Below are 21,988 nucleotides of genomic sequence, written 5' to 3'. Positions count from 1 at the left end.
ATCCCCCTGCCTCAGGATGATTTTAGGTGTGATGTGTGGAGTGTAAGGGGACGACGAAAAGGTAATGGAAAAAGTACAATAAAGATTAAATTTAAAAAAGTGTGATAAAAGCACCATTTGAAAGATGACTTTGGAGTAGATATATGTTTCTAGAGACAGTCTTGAGGGCACCACAAGAGTCTTAGTGGAAGCAATGAAGCCTTGAACTGGGCTGTTGAAAATGAAAATAGTTGAAAGAGGCTTTAAAGAAGTCGGTAAATAGGAGGATGTGGAGGGAAGTTAGTATGACATCTTTTATGCTCTATGTCACAGACCTGCCTGGTCTAGACCTTGCCTAGAGACCCAGCCTCTCTCCTTCATCTCCTTAGCACACTGTTCTTCTGGTCTCTGAATTGCTGTGGACACTAGTACGTACCACACAGCGCAGCACTTGATGATGCATCTTACTTTCCTTTTCACTGATCCTCGCTAGACCTTCATCTACCCCTCTCAATTTTTCTCTTATAGTTCTTACTGCAGTGCTGCGTATCCCGAGGAACCGATATTCACTGACTGAACCACCAGTCCCCCATAGGTGCAGAAATCACACTTTCAGAAAAACTGATCTAGAAGTTTCTACTTGGTGATTTCTTGAACCTTCTCCTTCAGTAGGATTTAGAATAGGCTTTGACTGTCTGCCTCTCTTTTACTTTCATGGCTTGGCTCTCAGCTGCATTAGTAACTGTCTGAGCAGCCATTCTTTTTTTGGAAAGAAAGATCCATTGTTTAATACCTTATGTCATTACGCAGGCTTATAGTTTATCTAGCTACTCTATAGGAGTGTTCCACAAACGTGAGAGAACAGTTCTTTACAGGTGGGACTTTCATTAAACATAAAACAGTAGATTCTAAAAGTAGGGGCTGGGTAGACGTGAAATGTGAGACAAGGCCAAGGAGAGCAGCCTCAGGAGCAGGACTCTCAGGGGACAGTCTGAGACGCTGACACGAGCCACAGCAAAGCAAGGAGCAGAGTCAGGCACAGATGCCACCTGGATCGTTTATTCTCCTCATTATAGGAAATGCCTCTGACTCTCCTTTCCACAGAGAGCAAAATTTTCAAAGAGAGTTCATTTCTATGATTTCTAATCTCCAGAATGGCCACTTTAGGAATCATCAAGAATAGATTTCTTGCCTTTCATTTTAAATTTCTTGACCCCAAGTGTTCCTTCTTTTTTTTAAATACAATTATTCTAATAAGATTTACCCTATTCATTTAAGCAATAACCTGAAGTGGTATGGTTAATACTTCTTCTAGAATTTGAGTAACAAAAGAACCTAGATGTTAAGAAGGAAAAAGTTTATATTTCATTTCTTCCTTCTTTAATCCCTTCATTCTATCACCAAACATTTACATGGGGTGCTGAGAATATAAAGATGATAAGACACACAGAAAGCTCAAAGTCTAGAGGGAGAGAAGATAGTAAATGAATAACCACCATATACTTTTCTGGGAAAGAGAGCCACACAATGCAGATAACTGGGGCACCTAAACCAGGTTGAGAGGGCAGTGGTCAGGGAAAGGTGGTATCTAAGCTAAGCCAGGCAAAACCAGAGCTACTGGGGGGGAGAGAGATGATGATAGACAGACAGACAGATGGATGGATGGATGGATGGATGGAGAGGAAGAAAGGAAATACATGAATGAATACCTTCCATTACAGGAAATAAAAGAGGTTCCAAGTGGTGTGTTTGGGGATGGTGGTGATGACGTGAGAAGATTAAGAGTAGAACGGTGACACTGGACAAGCAGGGGGGAAACACGGGTCTTGTGTGCCAAGCTAAAAAGCAGGGAAACTTGGAGGGATTAAGGAAAGGTTATGAAACGGAGAGAGCAATAACCAGATTTGGGAAGCCCATTCTAACACTACTAGAGAATGGTTCTGAGTGAGCGGGACAAGAGGCAGACAGACCTATGCAATGAAGATAGAAAAAAGTAAAAATTTCAGAGCATTAAGGAGATAAAAATATGACCTGGTGTTATGTAATTGGGGAGGGAGAAGATAAGAATGGCTTCCAGGTTTAGTATGAGGAGACAGTTAGGAGTCGAATGCCTGGAGGAGCTGATAAATTTAGTTTAGGATATACTGACTTTGGGAAGTCCAAGAGGTTATTGGAAACACAGGATGGAGCAAAAGTAGGTTTATAGTTGTTTGCATAGAAAATAATACAGTAATTAATAAATAAAATGCAAAAATAAACTCTGTGTTTTACATACTCACACTTGTAAACCTAGTCCCCCCCCCCCCGGTATATACAAGCCTAGAGTTCAGAATAGAGGACAGAGCTGAAGATAAAACTTTGGGAATTATCACAAGAGATAAGTATAGTACACAGGGCCTCTCCGGAAGAGCAGCAAGACCTGGAAGAGAAGGATTACCAAAGATGACTTTATTGAGCATGCAGAAAGTCTTTCCAGAGAAGACTAAGAAGAAAGGTCTTAGGGAGGCAAATGGGAAACCACGGGAAGAGAGAATTCCACAGACAGTGGACTTAAATGCTGCCCAGAGGCTGAGCACTGTTAAGGACTGAATATGTGTGTGTGCTTTGGATGTGGCTTAAAGGCAGTCTTTGGTACGTTGCGGGGAGAATGGTCTGGTCAAACAGCGGGGACTAACACAATATAGCAGTGGGCTGATGAGAGGCTGGGAATCTGCGGGCTGGTTTACGGAGCCTGTGGGCCCGAGCCATGAGGGAAGAGAAGAATGCCAGTTGTGGGAGGATGTGGCAGGATAGCGTTGTTATTGTTAAAATCATTTTGTTAAAATCATGTGTAGCACAAATCTTAGAATAGGCATTCCATAAATTTTGAATTAGCCATTTAAAAGCCTTGATCAGCATTTCCCTTCTACAATTACCTGACTCATGTTTCTTCTTTATAAGTGAGTCCATATTGACAAAGATCTGCTTTCTATATGAAATGTTTGAAGTCTCATGCACAATTTTGCTTTATAAAAAATATTTCCTGCCCTGGCTGGTGTGGCTCAGTGGACTGAGCACTGGCCTGTGAACCCAAGGGTTGTCAGCTTGATTTCTAGTCAGGGCACATGCCTGGGTTGAGGGCCAGGTCCCCAATAGAAGGCATGAGAGAGGAAACCACACACTGTTTCACTCTCTCTCTTTCTCCCTCCCTTCCCCTCTGTAAAAATAAATAAATAAAACCTTTAAAAAATATCTCCTGCTTCAAGTTTAGGCTAACCCTAACATCTCTTAACAGCAGTACTTGCACAGTCAAGGAGTCTACTGTATAGCTTCACTTAAAGTGACAATGAAAGGTAACAACTTCCATTAAGCAACATTAGAATTCAAACAAAAAATCATATATTCAATGTTTTACCATAATAATACATCATGATTTCAGGATTTGTGACTTAATCATCCAGCCAATGGAATCATCCATTTCTCAACCTTTCTCTTTGTAACTCTCTCCTCAGTTTATAAAATTTGTACTCCAGCATTAAACTTGAATAAGGGTTAAGTTCCAAAGACTAGATTAGTGAGGCCATACAGTAAAAGAAAGACAGGCAAAGGAATGACTTTGAGTATCTAATTTTTAAAATTTTTCAGTATTGCCAAAAAAAATACCCCCCAACTCACTGACACTAGAATTAAAAAGTAGAAGCATTGGGTATAAAAGGAGAGAAAGCAACATCTGAAAATGAACTGCCTCTGCTTAGCTCTCACTCTTTCTTATAGTAGTAGTTATCAAAATAGCCTTTCAGGTTCACTCAGCACCAGCAACAGGTCTTTTTGCCTTTCTCCTTTCTCCCCCCGCCCCCCCCCCCTTTTTAATTGCAAGAAAGTGAATGCAATTATCCCACTTCTTGGTCTACCTCGGCATCAGCCCTCATTCAGCCGAGGCAGTCACCCTGCAGCTAGCATCTAATTTGGAACAACAGATGGATTAACTGTCCCATTTCCCTGCAAAGCTGCCAATATGAGCAGGTAGCCTGGTCTCTGTCCCTGAGGTAAAGAGGAGGCTAACATGTCAATTAGGCAATTGCCTGAAAAGTCGTTATTTTAATCTCTAATCTCAGGAACCCTTTCTCTGCAGCCACAGAAGGGCCAGCTCTTGCAGTAGGGGCTGTGAAAACAGAATGTGCTGGCACCGCGTGCCCTGCAGACCGAGAAGGGGACTCACCTGAGTTGGGAGTCGCTGTAAGTGGCTCTCTCACTGTGCATGGTCCCACCTCCTCCGGCTGCCACCTGGCCAACGGTCATGTGCGTCCTCCTTCCGCCTGCATCTACAGTGACACTGGGCCCGGCTTCCCGCACTGTGCGGGTGCTGTGGAAGGAGCTCTGATGCCAGGAGGACCGAGCGCTCCTGTTCTGAGTGATGGGCTGCAGAGGCACCAGCAGCCTGCCCTGCCCAGGGGCAAGCCCTGAAGCCATGTAGTTCTCCTTCTCCAAGAGGTTGCTCAGGCTGTGACTGGTCCGAGGCCTGGGATACGTGAGCACCACTGGGTTGGGAGGGGCACTGTCAAACACGGTGTCGTTAACAGACCCATACTGGAACTGTCTGTGGTAAGTGTCATAGTAGCGCTGCCTGCTCACCGGCCGGGAGGTGAAACCCACAATTTCTGAGCGTGCATATCTTGGGGGCATAAGGAGGGTGGATCTCCTGCTGTCTTCGTGCCGCAGCGTGTGGCCGGCATGGCTTCTCTGGCTGTACTGGTGGTTGCTGAGGGAGTAATGAGCCCTCTCAGGGCTGCTGTCTGGAGAAATCTCCAGTCTCCTCAGAGGCTGCCTCAAGAATCTTTCTTCCACCGACCTCTGTGAATTGTACTGCGTAGTTCCTCTCCCCCAGTGACCTTCATAAGCCGAGGTTACGCCTGACTGTGCGAGAGAGAAATAAAGTTTAAATGAGGCATAAATCAGTTTTTATCTTTGTTGAGGACTAACTATTCCAGGACTCTTATACAAGGTGACCATTTCTCTGTGTCACATGGAGAAGTTGAGCCCTTTCTGGGTAAAATCTATTTTTAAAGAAGACTTCGTTAACTTGGTTGATGAGTTATTTGTATTAGGATTTGAAGCTGTTTGAAGTCCCCAGTTTTCTATGGTGTCCACACAAAAATCAATCTTTTTATAATTCATTTAGGAAAGAGTAATATTTGGGAAAGGCAACATTAAAAACATAATCTATGGGAGTTGAAAAACGTTTTCATGGTTATCTGATAACTAGTGTTACACTCTTTGGTACCCTACCTTTAGCATGTCATAGGTTTTGGTAACAGGGGAACACCCAACAGCAAAGTCATTTTCAACCAGGTGTAGGTTGTAGACATACTCAGGAACACTGCTGGTTCGGTGAAGGCTTCCTGCAATCAAGCATATATATTAAAATAATGTAAGTGAGCTAGTCAGTAGTTAAACATTGCATAACAATAGTACATTTTAAATTTAAGGATTCCAGCCAATAACAAGTATTAGATTTATATTAGTTTTTATAGATGCTGGTTTAACATCACCCTTGGGTATGGCAAATGGTCAAGGGTTATCACAACATTCTCTACAAGCTTTTCAAAATAAAAGTTGAATTAAAAATTAAACATACATAAGACTTCCAGCTAAGATGGAGACATAGGTAGATACACTTTGCCTCCTCGCACTACCAGAAAAAGGAAAACAACAAATTTAAAAACAAAACATTATCAGAACTGCCAGAAAACCAAACTGTATGGAAGTCCAACAATCAAGGAGTTAAACAAGAAACATTCATTCAGACTGGTAGGAAGGGCAGATACAGCAGCCGGGGTGGAGAGGACACGTGGCAAGATGGTGGCTGGTGGACTGGGCGGTCCCACATTTGCACATGGATAAATCAGTAGGAGCAACTGGGGAGCAAGGCAGACCACGCAACCCTAGTTTCCAGCGTGGGAAAATAAAGTCTCAAAACTTCCAGCTGTAACAACCTGTGGGCACTGCAGCAGCAGGAGAAGCTCCCAGCCTCACAGGAGAGTTCATTGGAGAGACTCACAGGGTCCTAGGAAGTACACAAACAGACCCACCCAAAACTCAGCAGCAGAAGGGCCCACTTTGCTTGTGGGTAGAGGGAGAAGTGACTGAAAGCTGCCAAGAACCAAGCAAGTGGCATTGTTCCCTCTTGGAACTCTCCCCAACAGTGTCACAGGGCAGCAACCTGGGTCACCCTGCCCTGGCCCATACCTAAGGCTCCGCCCCTTACAACATAACAGGTGCTTGGAGACAAAAAATATGGCCCAAATGAAAGAAGAGATCAAAGCTCCAAAAATAGAACTAAGTGATGAAGAGATAGCCAACCTATTAGATGCAGAGTTCAAAATACCTGTAATCAGGATGCTCACAGAAATGGTTGAGTACGATTGCAAAATGGAGGAAAAAATGAAGGCTATGAAAAGTAAAATAAAGGGAACCAATAGTGAAGGGAAGAAAACCAGGACTCAGATCAATGGTTTGGAACAGAAGGAAGAAATAAACATTCAACCAGAAAAGAATGAAGAAATGACAATTCCAAAATGAGGAGAGGCTTAGAAACCCCCAGGACAACTTTAAATATTCCAACATCTGAATCATAGGAGTGCCAAGAAGAGAAGAGGAAGAATAAGAAATTGAAAACTTATTTGAAACATAATGAAAGAGAACTTCCCTAATCTGGCAAAGGAAATAGACTTCCAGGAAGTCCCTAAAGCTCAGAGAGTCCCAAAGAAGTTGGACCCAAGGAAGCACATACCAAAGCACATCATCATTACGTTACCCAAGATTAAAGATAAGGAGAAAATCTTAAAAGCACCAATGAAAATGAGACAGTTACCTACAAAGGAATTCCCATAAGACTATCAGCTGATTTCTCAAAAGAAACCTTGCAGGCAAGAAGAGGCTGGAAAGAAGTATTCAAAGTCATGAAAGACAAGGACCCACATCCAAAATTACTCTATCCAGCAAAGCTATCATTTAGAATGGAAGGGCAGATAGAGAACTTCCCAGATAAGGTCAAGTTAAAGGAGTTCATCATCACCAAGCCCTTATTATATGAAATGTTAAGGGACTTATCTAAGAAAAAGAAGATGATCAAAAATATAAACAGTAAAATGACAACAAACTCACAACTATCAACAATTGAATGTAAAAAAACCAAAAACAAAAACTAAGCAAGCAACTAGAACAGGAACAGAACCACAGAAATAGAGATCACGTGGAGGGTTATCAGTGGGGAGAATGGGGGAAAAGGTACAGGGAATAAGAAGCATAAATGGTAGATAGACAGGAGGAAGTTAAGAATAGTATAGGAAATGGAGAAGCCAAAGAACTTATATGTACAACCCATGGACATGAACTAAGGTGGGACAATGCTGGTGGGAGGGGGGTGCGAGGCAGGGGAATAAAGAGAAAAAAATGTGACAACTTTAATAGCATAATCAATAAAATTTATTTAAAACATTAAATATAAAATAATATTTTTAGGGAAAAAGAAAGGGGAGAGGACATTTTCACAAAAAATGCGCAAATATTTGTTACATTGAGAAATCTGGCAATCACTTAAGTGGGTCTACACTAAAAAGTTCAGCTTCTTAGGTCAGAGAACTGGATTCCCAGGGCAGGAGCCCAGATGTCCCGGAGAAGGCTGTAAAGATAGGCGATAAACAAAAGGGTGACTCAACACTACTAGATAAGATAGCTTATATAACAAGGTGGCTCAGTCAGTTCAAAGAAAACTCGGACCTGCTTGACAAAGACCAAACCTGGGGTGGAGGTATTTGAACAAGAGAAGCAAGAGAGGAAATCAACCTCTGTCCTACAAATGACTGCATTTTTGGAATCAGCCAGGTTGGCTTGTTCTTAGTTTGGAAGTCTAACAGCCAGCCAGCCCACTCTCTTGCAAACACTGAGTAGGACACAGCCTCCGGGCTCAGCTCCGGCGGGGGCCACAGGGACTCTCAATAGATGTTTTAAGGGCTGCGGGGACAGGATGTGCTGGCACTGACTGCACTGCAGTGTCTCTTCAAACACTGCTCTGAGGGCTGGTGGTAGAAGACCTCAGAGGGTAGAAGACAGTGTCGTGACCCTCTTCTACCCCTTGATCCTCCTCCCAGCTTTTCATTTGTTCTTCTTTTATAATCCTCCACTGCTTTGGCAAAGGGAAAAACAAAAAGAACAAAGCCGGTCAAAATAATCAAAGATGTCTAAAACCTAGGAAATTTCTCCTAATTTTAGCCAAAATGATTCTGTCATACAGCATTCTTTCAGAAATCAGAGGAAAAATACCCAACTTTTCCAGGCTTCAGAGACTGGGGAAAAATATTGATAATAAAATGACCCAGGCAGTCTCTTTCCAATACAATTGGAACACAGCACCATACTTTCCGAATAAATTGTTATAAAGTCAAAGTTTCAAAGACTCACAGTAGACTCCCAAGTTGTTCTTTGGGAGAGGAGGAATGGAGATTACTGTTGTCAGGGCCTACAAAGAATGACTCCACCACAAAATGTGTGTGTATATGTGTCTTACGTCCTAGAGCTAAACAACCTGGCGGGTAAACAAGTTTCAGGCCCCAAGAGGTCCTGGGGCTGGCAGCTGCGGGCTTGTAAATGTCATTCTAAAGACCAGGGAAGTGGAGGTAAGCCAGGCTGACTTCTCCACAAGGGATGGTAAAAGGTCAGGTAGCCCCTTCATTTTAACCTCAGTGACAGATAATGTCTGAAACCAGGACAGTGAATGGAGGAAAGGAATGTTTTCCAAGGCCCCTGAGCAAAGGTTGTAGGTGGCCTTAGGACTCAACTCTCAATGCCAACCTTGAGCTCCTGCCCAGGCTGCCCACAGTCCCCAGCTCTGCTCTCACTATTCCGTGTGTCCCTCTCCTCCACCCTACTCCAGGCTATCAGGGAGGCAGGGCTGCAGGAGCCTGCCGGTGTGGGAAAGGAGGCTAGCAGAGCAGGTCCAGGGAACCTCCTGGCTCTCATTCTGAGGGCTCTGGGGACCAGAGAGCCCTCACCACTGGAGTGAGGTGTGCAGAGGAGTGCTTAAACTGTACCCACCCCGACCCCCAATAAAACTGTAGCCTTTCTACAGTGATGGCAAAGCAGAAAATTATTGGTTAGTTGATAATGTAAGAAACCAAATTTATTACCTTTAAGAAAAGCAGTGTAGGGGTATCCATGTTCAGGATTTTAGATTGTATGAAAACTAAATATATGAAAGCCAGGGATGATCTAGAATGGGAAAATACGAATGGCATATACAGATGGTTGCTGGAACTATTAATTCCTGTTACTTGATAATAAAATGGCAGATGAGGAAAACGTGCGATTTTAGGAATCCAACAAAATTTCTTCAGTGGGCCCCACTAGCATGTCACCACCTACAGTGTCCTCGCAACCGGAAGATATTCAGCAATAGTCACTGGGAGATACTTGTATCTTTAAGCCGAAATTACCGCACAGGTTTTTTAAATATGTAAGAATCTTTGGACAGGACCCAGAGAAACAGGGTAGCCTATCAAAATAGCTAATGATTAAGTTTTATAATCAGGCCTGCTGAAGTAAGCATTCAACTCACACTGTTGCTTTTTGTAGGGCAACTTAGATGAACTCCTTACATTTCAATATTACTTTTCTTTCAGGAGCCCAAATTATTTTACATGTTTCTTTTCAATATTCTGTGATGCAGAGCCAGCTATTATCATTTCCCTTTATAAATAGGAAAGCAAATTACTTGCTTTGAATCGCAAAGAGATTCAATATCAGGTTTGAACTCTGGGTTCCTCCTTTCCACTGGTCTCTGCTGTTTAAATACACTGGGGCTTCTCTGAAATTGCCACTTATTAAAGCCTTGAAGAGATTAGCATCATAGTTCTTGATAGGAGGACGAAAACCAATCATTCTCTTTCCTCTAGAACCTTTGCTCGCAACTCAAAAGACTCTGTGAATGTTAATTCTTTATTTGCTGACGTAAATCCTCATAAAAAAGCTTCTCCTTTAGTTTTCAGATGAATGGGCTAAGACCAGTTTACTGGTTCCCAAAATAACTGCATGTCCAGCAACCAGGAATAATATAAAAGATTGGATCTTTAAATCACAGACTCTCTACCCTTGCCAGAAAAGTTGTGACTCCTGGTAATCAACCTGCAGGTTAACACAATAGATAGTTTCTCTGGTTAATAGGCCAATCTCAGACAACAAATAATGCAGATTAATTTGCCTAGGCAATCATGAGTTTGGGATCAGTGTATTAAAGGTAAATTAGCAGCTGTGTTCTAAGACTTTAAAGAAATTTTGAATGGGGTGGAATTTTTTCTTACAAGATAAATATTGATTGGGATGAAAACTAGTCTCTTTAAGGCTAGTCATTATTTCCTGTTTGATCAGAGAATATAATATTATATACTATAATAATGACTACTGAACATATAAAGTAATTCAGCCATGAATTATGCTTCTCCAGAAATAGACACAAGAGTGCAAACAAAAGTATATTATACATACAGGCACATCCTGCTTCTTTAAATACATCCAATGTGAAAAATGCACATTTTCAAACATGGGAAATGAGGGTGTGGCTACATTTCAAAGAATTCATTTACTTCACAAAAGGAGGTGAGTGTCTTCCTAAACCACAGGAATCTGTGGCTGTGGACTGGAGCCTCCGCCCACCACCTTCCTGTGTCTGGACAAATCGTGTCTCAGCTTCCCTTAATTCCAGCTACTAACCGAGCTGCTGAGAGAGAGGTTTACCTGAGAAAGCATACTTCCTAATGCTTTTAAAATTGTAAAGCAACATGCAGAAATGAGATATGGTTTTTAAAACAATTTGGATCACAAAAATTTGTTTCTCATACTCTTTCTTGAATTAATCTTTTCTACAAGGAGGAATAAGCTGGTATGCAAGCTTTAACTTACACTGTGTTGTACCTCAGAGTTTTATTCTGGTAAATTTACCAGTGGCATTGAATTTTACTTTTTTTGGTTATTTTTGATTGACTCAAGCACCAAGGATCACAATAACATTACTGTGATTTTTTTGTGGTCATTCACTTCACTTGTACCGTGCGTGTATTATGTGTTTTTGGTGTTTCCTAAAGGTGGTGATGATTTAAAGGGAACATTTAAATTTTTTTTAATCCTCACCTGAGGACATGCTTATTCATTATAGAGAGATGACGAGAGGGAGAGAGAGGGAGAGAAATATTGACGTGAGACATTTTAGGGCACCCACTTCAAGAGAAATGAAGGAAGCAGTTACAGAACTTTGAACTCCACCCTTCTCAAACAAGAATTGTAGGGGTGGAGCTAGAGAGAGGTGGGGCTGGAGGATGACGGTCAGGGGGCTTGGTTTTGATGGAAGGATTCCAAATTGTTCAGAAGATGGCAAAGGTGTGGTAGACTGCACAGGATAATGGAATTTTCTCTTTCCTAGTCTGAATGTTAATCTGAGCAACATACTATCCCTAAGCAGCTGTTAGGAAAATATTTTGATTTCTGGTTATCTATGCTCATATTGTCCAAAATAATAGATTATTTTAGGGTTAAAAATAAGCTGATTTCCACAATCAGTTGTTTCTTGTGAGTTTTGTGAGCAGCTTTATTACTTAATTGGTTAGATCTAATATATTTATATAGTCAAATCGACCAGCCTCTATTTTGACACCATTACCTATATCTGGGTACATTTAAAAAATTAACTACAGCTTCACTTATGGTAAGTAGATGACAGAGAATTGCTAAAAAAAAAAAACCCACACAAACATAATCTTTACAAAACCTGCTTATTTTAGAAAAGAGAAACACATTCACAGTCAGCAAAGGATCTTTTCCTTCAAGCTTCTAGCACTCTCTGAGCATGGTTAAAAAAGTGATTTGGCCCTGGCTGACATAGCTCAGTGGATTGAGCGCGGGCTGGGAACCAAAGTGTCCCAGGTTCGATTCCCAGCCAGGGTACATTCCTGGGTTGCAGGCCAGAAACCCCAGCAACCGCACATTGATGTTTCTCTCTCTCTCTCTCTCCCTTCCTTTCCCTCCCTTCCCTCTCTAAAAATAAATAAATAAAATCTTTAAAAAAAAAAAGTGATTTGGTCTCTTTAGCTCTTAAAGGAGAATGTGCAGAGGTGGAGGAACAAGACATTTCCATGAAAACAGGTGTTGTTAAATGTATGCACAGACTCTTTTTGCCACATCTACTGAGAGGATGAAGACCATTCTCAGCAATCGGACTGTCAGACGTTCCAGAAAATGCTGACATCCCTCTGAGATGTGCGGTTATTGTGAAGGGGTGCAGAGGCACTCTCCAGAGGGACTTCAACCACATAACGTAGACATCAGTCTCCTTGGGACGAAAAAGAGGCTTGGGGTTGACAAATGATGGGGCAATCAAAAGGGGGTGGCTACCACTGTCCGCACTACCTGCTGTCCTACACAGAGCATAATCAGGGGTGTGACACCAGGCTGCCGTGACAAGATGCGGTCTGGATATTAACCCCTGTCAGATGCATCCGTGAGTATGTGCTCCCCTTCTGTGCATTGTCTTTTTATTTTGTTGGTGATTACCTTTGCTGAGCAAAAAGCTTTTTAGTTTGATGGAGTCCCATTTGTTTATGTTTTCTTCTGTTTCCCTTGCCTGGAGAGATAAATCTGAGAAAAAATTTCTATGAGAAATGTCTGAGATTTTGCTGCCTACATTTTCTTCTAGGAGTTTTCTGGTTTGGGGTCTAACATTGAAGCCTTTGATCCATTTTGAATTTATTCTTGTGTGTGGTGTAAGAAGGTGGTCTAGTTTCATTTTTCTGCATGTATCCACCCAATTTCCCCAATACCATTTATTGAATAAACTACCTTTAGCCCATTGTCTGTGCTTGTTTCCTCTGCCACATATTAATTGACTACAAAGGTGTGGCTTTGTTTCTGATCTCTCCATTCTGTCCAAAATTTATACAGAACATACAAAACTTAACACCAAAAAGACAACCTAATTTAAAATTGGGCAATGGATCTGAATAGACACTTCTCCAAAGAGGACATAAAGATGGCCAATAGACATATGAAAAGATGCTCAATGTCACTAATCATCAGAGAAATGCAAATTAAAATTACAGTAAGATACCATCTAATACCTACCAAAATGGCTATCATCAATAAATCAACAAACAGCTCTGGCTGGTGTGACTCAGTGGATTGAATGCCATTCTGTGAACCAAAGGGTCACTGGTTCAATTCCCAGTCAGGGCACATGCCTGAGTTGCAGGCCAGGTCCCCAGTAGTGGGCACATGAGAGGCAACCATACATGGATGTTTCTCTTCCTCACTTTCTCCCTCCCTTCCTCTCTCTCTAAAATAAATTTAAAAAATCTTTTAAAGATAAATCCATCAACAAGTAGCAATTGCTGTTGAAGATGTGGAAAAAGGGGAATACTTTTACATTGTTGGTAGGAAGGCAGACTGGTGAAGCCACAGTGGAAAGCAGTATGGAGACACCTCAAAAAATTAAAAATGGATCTGCCTTTTGACTCAGCAATCCCACTTCTGGGAATATATTGGAGGAACCCAAAACACTAATTCAAAAGAACACAAGCACCCCTATGTTCATTGCAGCATTATTTACAATTGCTAAGATATAGAAACAGCCCAAGTGTCCATCAATAGATGAATGAATAAAACTATGGAACATTTACACAATGGAATTCTACTTGTCTGTAAAAAAGAAGAAAATTTTACCCCTTGCAATAATATGGCTGAACCTGGAGAACATTATGCTAAGTGAAATAAGCCAGTGAGGGAAAGACAAATACCTTATGATCGCACTCATATGCTGGATCTAATGAACAAACTGAACAAGCAAAACAGAGACAGACTCATAGATGGAGAGCAGATGACAGCTAGTGGGTAGGGTTGTGGGGGAGGATAGGGAGTGGAGGGACTGAGCAAAAAGGAAAAATGTCTCGTGGACATGGACAACAGTCTGATGATTGCTGGGGACAGGAGGGTTTAAGGGGACTAAATGGTAATGGGGGAAAATACAGTAAGATTAAATAAAAAAAAAGATGAAGTCTGTGTACGCTTATTTCCCCATTAATGTCATTATTCAGGAGATTGGTTCTCTTGTTGAAACCCGCAGTTTCTTGGGTGAAAAATGTATCCGCAGGGTTCAGATGAGGTCAGGCACTGCTTGTTCAGTATCTCAGGCGCAGAAAGATGAGTTCATTCTTTAAGGACATGACATTGAATTTGTATCAAATTCAGCTGTTTTGATTCAACAAGCCACAAGAGTTAAAATGAAGGAAATCAGAAATTGCTGGATGATATCTATGTTTTTGAAAAAGAGCAAGAGTTCAGCAGGCTGGTGAATAAGATCTAAGTTGTTCAGCTACAGAAATGGCAAGATGTCCAGTGATTCCTCAGACTTAGATAACCTGTGATATTGTAACGATGCAATAAAAGCCGTGTATTGGTTTGTGGGGGAAAATGGATGCTGGTATGCAGTCCAGGTGGCATTCACTGCTGATGTTGATTTAAACGCGACACTTAATTGTGTTCACAAGCAGCTGCCTTCATGGTGTGGATTCACAACGGTCTTTTTGGTGGAAAGAGAAGTTGAAGTCTAAAAGCTATCACCTCCGGCTTTTGGTAATAACAGCTCTCCTTCTCTACACACCTGAAGGAATTTCACTTCTGCCATTAGAGTAAAACTGGGGACCTGCTAATAGAGTTGAGACATGGCATCTTGAAAGTTATTAGACCTCTGTATAGCAACTCGTATTTTAGTGGCTCCTAAAGTTATTTGCTAGCAAAAGTGGTAACTTAGAAAACATGAAATCTGTCAGGACCCATCAAGAACCATACAGTAGGATGCATTTTTGTTTGTGTGGGCATATAACAGAATTCTTTCCCCTGACTTCCATTAAAAAACAAACAAACTTCTTTTATCTTCCTCTATTCTTACTTTCTAAAACAATGACCCAATATAATTTTTGGAAACCACAATTTCACACCTTGCACATAGTACTCAGATAAGTACTTGCTTGGGCTGGAAAATGAGTAGAATTTGTTGGTTTCAGAAGCTATGGTGAATAAATGTTTTAAAGCACACCAAAGTCTAATAAATGTTTTGCATTATTGAAAAATTCACAAAATGTGTGCAGGGGTGATTATTGTGTAATTATTATTACAGTTAACACAGCTCACATAATCAACCCTAAGAAACAATTCAGTGTACTGGGGGTGCAGCTGGACAGTCAGCTGTGTAAGCGTTCACAGCCAGTGCTGTGTCAGGACGCGGCACTGGTGGCACAGCGGTGAGCACAGCTGCTTTCCAACAAAGCTGAACAGGCCAGGGGCAGAGCCGTTCTCTTGAAAGAACGGGCAATAACCTCTACATGGCACTGTGTGACTAGTAAGAGAATATAGCAGCCAGCTGCCAGAAGTCCTTATTTTTAGAGTCCCCTAAGCAGTTTGAGGTTATCCTGATATATCAGCTTATGGCATTTTGGGGACAATCTTCAAATTACTGCTCTAGATAACCACACATATATATATTTAAGAGGCCCTTTCATGGTGTCAGTATCTACAGAATGTATTTTGTTTGAGTAGCCAGAATATGTCATTATAGAATTTGTGATTATAAACTGGTAACTTAGCACACTGGTGAAGTACTAAATTGCTACAGCTTGGTATTTTCTAAATCTCTTAATTCCTGTAATTTGTCTCCTTACATTGACATTCCTGCCAATTCACTTGCTGAGATATCCCATAATGATAACTTCAGAGCTGCGATGACAAATATCATATGCTCTCACAATGATGTGACAGCCGAAAAGATGAATTTATGGAACTCACAGATTTCTTTTTTGCTTTAAAAGCTCATTACAGGTTTTTGTAAGGGGTTTTAAGTTATGAAATTTCCACAGCCTCTCAGTTGCACAGCTAACCTCTTCCCTCCCAAATGATTCACAACTGCTATCCCCTCTCTAAATCCACCAAATCTGCCAAATGGGGTTTCAGAAAACCCTTGCATTTTCTGTGTTTCCCCTGCTGAAACATCGTCTGTGACTCACGATGATCAAATCTTTAACTTGTATTTAAGATCTTCCTCTACAGTATGAGGTGGAGGAGGGGTGATGGAAAGCTGCTATTGGAGATACAACTGAACTGAGTTTTGAGGGGCTTGCAAGAGTTAATCAGGCTGAGAGAGGGGAGGGAGGAGTGCAGTAAGGGGTAGGAGTGAGAATACCAAACAAGATAAATCACACATGTTTGGGGTCGTGGGGGTAGTAGTGATAGTATGACATTTGAGAAGTTGCAGGCATAACATCATGAAGACCTTGGAATGCCACGCTGAATGATGATTTTACTCTTGTAGATAACAGCAAGAAAATAAACTGAAGGAAAATAAATCAGGTGATTCGATGATACTTTAGAAAATTTACTCCAGTAGCTATGGGGAAAACGGATTGGAGTGACGCCAGGACAGAACAGGAAGAGGCTGTCTTATCTTTCAAGTAAATTTTTACCTCCTTGACATGAAGACTCACGTCCTTTGCACTCACTTCTAGTACAGTCCTGCATCAGCACTTGACAAGGTAATTGTTGATTAGTCATAGTTCCTCATACATTCAAAATAAGCCAGTCACACAAATTCAGTGTACACTTAATCCTTCAGGCTGACATCTATCCCGTGGACTGCACAGTGGAGCCCAAATGTGAGGACTGTAGTTGCTTGTGTGTTTTTGTCTTGGAACAGGTGGAAGGTAGGTACTCAAATATTTTTTACTGTTTCTCTGTCATTCTGGGAATATAGAAGAAGGAAAATTTCTTTCCCTGAGTAGGGGCTGACTTTCTTCCTGGGTGATCAGAAAAGCTTACTATGCTCATTTTGGCAAGGTTAGTTCTACATCTGGATAACATACATTTACTGTCATTCTCTTCTCTGTATGGCCTGTGTATATATCTGTAATATTTTGGTGGCTTACAACAAGTTCCTATTATCTATCAAGAAAAGTTCCCTTTTTTCTCCTTCAAAGAACAGAGGTAATCAAGCTACAATAATTCCAATGTGATCCTTCTCAACCCCATCCCATGGATGTACTACTGAAATGTAAGATTTAGTGGGAAGCTTAATAGAAGCTTAATCTATTAAGCTTCTAATGGGCAATGTTTTCTTCTGAAAATGAAAGGATTGCCGAAACGTGGTTGTAATGCTTTGGCCAATTACAATAATATTGTTAAGCCTAAAGCTGATTATTCCAAGAGTAAAAATATGTGAATTCTTTTCATGGTAATGGCGATTATATTTTCTTTTTTGTAAATATGTATTTTTCTCTAAGGCTACATATTGGGTTCCCCAGCTCATAATAACATAACAACTGCTTTTATGTCAAATATCCAATCACCAATAACAACATCACACAAAGATACACAATAGATTTCTTAATATTTCTATGGTAAGAGGACCGAAATTCTATTATTCTTACTCTAGTAAGGCAGGGGAGTGAGATGGCTCATTCCAATACAAAGGTTAGGTTTTCTCCTAACTTTGTCTATTCCCTGCCTTGCAACACTGCCTTTACCTGCTTACTTCCCCAGGAGAAGTATGCTATCTGTGTCTTCACACATTTGTGTACACGTGCAAAGTAGCTGGAAAACATTTATCTCAGAAGTGTATAACTGAAAATTCCTGAATGTCATCTGAGATAGAACAAACCGATCTTATTATAGGCTGTGCTGACCACGTCTAATTTTTAGATATTAGAGGGTTTAGCAACATATTTCTTATTCTATTTCATTAGTATATTGATAGGTTGCCAATAATATGTGTGTTCTTTCAGAAAAGAAAATAAAGCTTTAATGATTGTTATTGATCAGCTCAGGAATTCAATTTTAGTGTAAAATCAATGTTAACTATTTGTAGATAAAATAAATATATATAGCCTTATTTTAATACCTGGGAAAACAAGTTAAAGTGGATATCCAATACACTTCAGGAGAAGGAGCTGATGTGAACAACAAATACCTAGAATATCTACTTCAAGTGAGCCACCCTCTATTCCCAGGACTGGAAGCACTAGCACAGGACACAGATGACATTCAAGAACCTTCTTGAAAGCTTAAGTGGACAGTCTTCTTCTTTTTAATTTCCTGTATCTTAACCATGATGCACAGAGCAAAGAACTTTATTATTACAATCAGTTCCATTGACTCTCCTCCTTACTAGGTCCTGCCTGACCCAAGCTTGGTCTTACCCATAAAAGACGTGTTCTAACCATTTCTAGGGGTAGAGAGCTCCATTTTTGTAATCACCATTGTGTTAACGCTCTATTTCCTTTGACTAATAATCATCAAAACAATCCCTAAAAAGAAGACACACTTTTTTCTTTTTTTGGTACTCACTGCAAGTGATATGCTAGACACTGGACAAAAAGGGGCCCATGGGCTATATCAGGCAGACACGGGGGTACATTAAATCAGGTGGTACTTTGCGTTCAGAGCAGAATGGCCATGTACCTACCACCCCACCACTGAGCTCCTTTCTTTTCCTTTCCTCTCCTGATATCTCTACTTTCTGAATGACTAGTCACCTTGCTTCCAGAATTGCTTCATTCCTGCAATTCCTACTTGGCAATCAAAGAATTCACACAGGATTTAAACAATGTCTAACCTCTCCACCCCCACCACATAACACCTATTAATCACTTTTTTTGCTACCTTAGCCAGTTTTCAGTCCTTTCTCCAGAATTCTGTCTGATCACAGATATTCAAAAGATACTGGCTAGGGAAACTGTCAAAGCAAATAGCATGCCTCAAGGTTTTATGGTAGATTTCAAAAAGTTGCAAATTTTGTTACGACATTGTGCATTGTGTTTTTTATGTATTACATACAATTTAAAACATGACTTTCCTCCTAATGCAGGCTCCAGGAGGGAACAGTGTAATATGTAAAGTGGTAGTACTTTCAAAGTAAGTGTAATAACTATGATAAGGACACTTCAAAATTTCCCTTCACTAATACTTGCAATTCTTAAATGTCTTCTCTGTGACTTTTATAAAAGGATTTAAAAAATTCCCTACAATAGAGACTCATTTCACAATGCTGCTATGCCCCTCTGCCCCTCTGCCTCCACCCCCATGAGTTACAGCTAACTTTAAAACCATTCAGCACGGTTTAAAAATAACAAAAGTTAGAGCGATTTACAATGAAAACCACCCACCTATATTAAGGCAGTAGAGAGACACTGATGGGTTAAAGATCCTTGCAAGGTATTTATCAACAGATCAGCCCCATATATCTCATCTGTTTTCAGATTATCTGCTGCCTCAATCCTACAGGTATGTCAACAATTCAGAATTCTCCAGAGCCCTGGAGCTAACAAAGTTAACACCGGGGTCATTTCTTCCCAGAATTTCTTCTGTTGATACAGGATTCTTTCCAGATGCACTGTTTCAACAATTGCTTGCCTGTTTCAACTTTAGAGACCTGATAGTAATAAGGAAATAATAAACGTAATACTCAAAACCATCGAGAGCCCCTAGACCTTTTCAAAGAACTTTAATTAAACAACATACTTGAACCACCTCTGGTAATTGTTCCATGGCACGTTAATGTTAAATTCCTTTCAAGCCGATTACTTTTTTGAGCCTCAGAAAGCTCAGGCTTTAAAGTAAGTAGGTGTTGTTTGCTGCTTTATCTCTCTGCCTGACTTGCACTTCTGTGCACGCTGCTGAGTGTATTTCAGCTTGCTGGGAAGGTCCTGTTGCAATCAAAATATTTCAAACACTTTGTTCCTTGGTTTGAAGAGCCACTTAACCAGCTGCCCTTAGCATTAGAGCAGAAGCTCGGTGACAATGCCCTTTGCTCTACCATATCAATTCCGTGAACTATGAAGTATTTCTGCTATTCCTGCCTAAAATGCTCTTCTCTCCAGCCACAGTTCCTAGGTCCAATCCTATTGACTTTTGGGGATCTAAAATCTCAATCCCTCTAGAAGCTTTTCAAAATTCTCTTCAGTGAGTGGTCTAATTTGTCTTTCTAAACTCCATAATGCATTAGCTGTTCTTTTTAAGTGTTGCTTACCATTTTTTATTTGATAATACATTTTTTAGAGGGAGGTTTCTTTCTTCAGACTCTTAACTCCTTGCTTTAAAGCAGGCAGAGTCTATGTTTACTTTAGCACCTGCAGTGTCCTGCGTGAAGTACAGGCCCATTCGACTGTTCTTGAATTCATGAAGCAACATGAATGCACGTGTTGTAGAGAAGACAGATCATGTGTGGGTTTGGGACTAAGCATCCAATAAACATTGGGAGGCCAACACATTCTACATATGTGAAATTACTCCTTGTGTCCATCTCACATAATTGATTTAAGGATAAAATAAAATGCACACATATTTTTGAACAGGGACAGGCACATAGTAGATATTCAGCAATGCTCACTTTCCTTCTGATCATCCCCCCCATTTATTGAATAGTTGATGTCTGGTTGCTCCTTCTGGCTAGCCATTCTCAGAGGGTACGAATGAAGGTCTGATGCGCATCCCTGTGTCCCCCCAAGCAGAAGCTAGTTTGGTTCCAGGGTGGCACTGGTTCTGCACAGACTAAAGGGATGCAGTGACTCCACTGGTCAAAAATTGACCTCTATTGTCTTGCAGTGGTTACCCTTGTAAATGTAAATTCAGGGTTTTTTTTTCATGCACTGTGTCAATTCTGTGTTATCGAGACCTCCCACTGTCTCAGAACCACTTCAACTGCATTTAAGGAAAAATGGGAGAGGGCTTGGTGTCTAATAAAAATTCTACTTTGTGTTACTAACCAAAAACCTTAACAATATAACTGAGGAGTGGTTTAAAATTTTAGGCTTATAAATTTAAATCCAGTTCTGCTACCTGTGAGAACCCGAGAGTTACCTAACTACTTCATGTCCTCATCTGTAGAATGGAGACTGAAGAACTTATCTAACAAGTTCTTCAATTTAAAGGGTTGTTTGGGGGAAGGGGTAAAATGACGTAATGAACACAAACCACATAGTCCAATTCTTGGCATATAGTAGGCAGTTACATGAAGTATAGTCATTACACATCTCTGTTTACCTTTCAAATATATAAATATTGACTGCCTGATCCTTTAGGATTCTTTTACAGAAGTCGAAAACAATACATCCTCTCAGGGTCCGCTGTTGCAAATTTCTAGTCTGGTCTGCCAGCGTTTTCCTTCTCCATTGGCCAAAGCCCTGTCACTTCCTAGAGAAACTGTTCATTCAACATTGCAGGAAACAAACTGATACCCCAACTTAATTAACTGTTCAGTTTCTTAACTCTTCTCTTTTCTATCATAAGCTTATAATACTTTATAATGAAAAAATTAATTAACTAATAAAGGAGAGACTGTGTGGCTCTATCTAGCTTTTAGCAGGGGAAAATATTTCATGCTTTCTAATTTTTACATCTATAATAGTTTGCCAACTGCTTCACCCTTCATCAATTACACCCTAACTACCAATTACTGATATAGTATTTTACTTATTTGAAAACCCCTCTCACCTCTTGGCCGAAGAGGTGCGGGCTGGGGTGCTGGGCCGGCGGGGCCAAAGTCCTTCCTCCTCCCCCTCTTCCTCCCTGGGGCGGTGTGATAGCTCCCTCGCTCAAAGCCTCCTAATCAATTTGTTTTTTACTTCCTAGATCAACCCCTCGCTTCTAACACTGGATGGAGCGCCCCGACGTACGTGAGCGAGGCACCGCAGTCCCAATTTACAGTTTGTAGGTGCGCCAGTACTTACAGGTTTTCTTTTTCAAGATGTTTAAAAAGCTAATAAAAGCTAGGGGTGCTTTCTTCTCGAAAAATGATCATACCGAATTTCTGCATAAAATTTCGAAGTGTTTACAGACTCCCGGAGACTCCAGATTAAGACCCGTGGGGAGGGGGTAGGGGGAAGGGGACGAGGGCAGCAGGTTAAGGAAGGAGTGAACATCATGGACTGAATTCTTTCATATGGATATG

At 40.8% G+C, this 21,988-nt stretch overlaps 1 protein-coding gene and 1 long non-coding RNA gene across 3 annotated transcripts in view; one reads left to right on the top strand and one right to left on the bottom strand.

The window, feature by feature from the left end:
• Positions 1-21,988, bottom strand: part of PKP2 (plakophilin 2) — an 85,395-nt gene that overhangs the window by 62,356 nt on the left and 1,051 nt on the right. For both annotated transcript variants that reach the window (XM_045829687.1, XM_045829686.1), the window contains exons 2-3: positions 5,245-5,357; positions 4,178-4,872 (exon numbers count right to left, since the gene is read on the bottom strand). In XM_045829687.1, the coding sequence (XP_045685643.1) occupies positions 4,178-4,872; positions 5,245-5,357 (808 nt within the window). The remainder of the gene's footprint in view (positions 1-4,177; positions 4,873-5,244; positions 5,358-21,988) is intronic.
• Positions 16,662-21,834, top strand: LOC123812812. The gene is made up of 2 exons (XR_006784626.1): positions 16,662-16,748; positions 21,670-21,834. It is a non-coding gene; the product is annotated as an uncharacterized LOC123812812 (long non-coding RNA).

This window comes from Phyllostomus hastatus, unplaced genomic scaffold (genome assembly GCF_019186645.2).
Source record: "Phyllostomus hastatus isolate PE091 unplaced genomic scaffold, TTU_PhHast_1.1 phas_scaffold_93, whole genome shotgun sequence".
Taxonomy (NCBI): Eukaryota; Metazoa; Chordata; class Mammalia; order Chiroptera; family Phyllostomidae; genus Phyllostomus; species Phyllostomus hastatus.
Note: the sequence above shows the minus strand (reverse complement) of the source record. Positions and strands in the feature narration are given on the sequence as shown.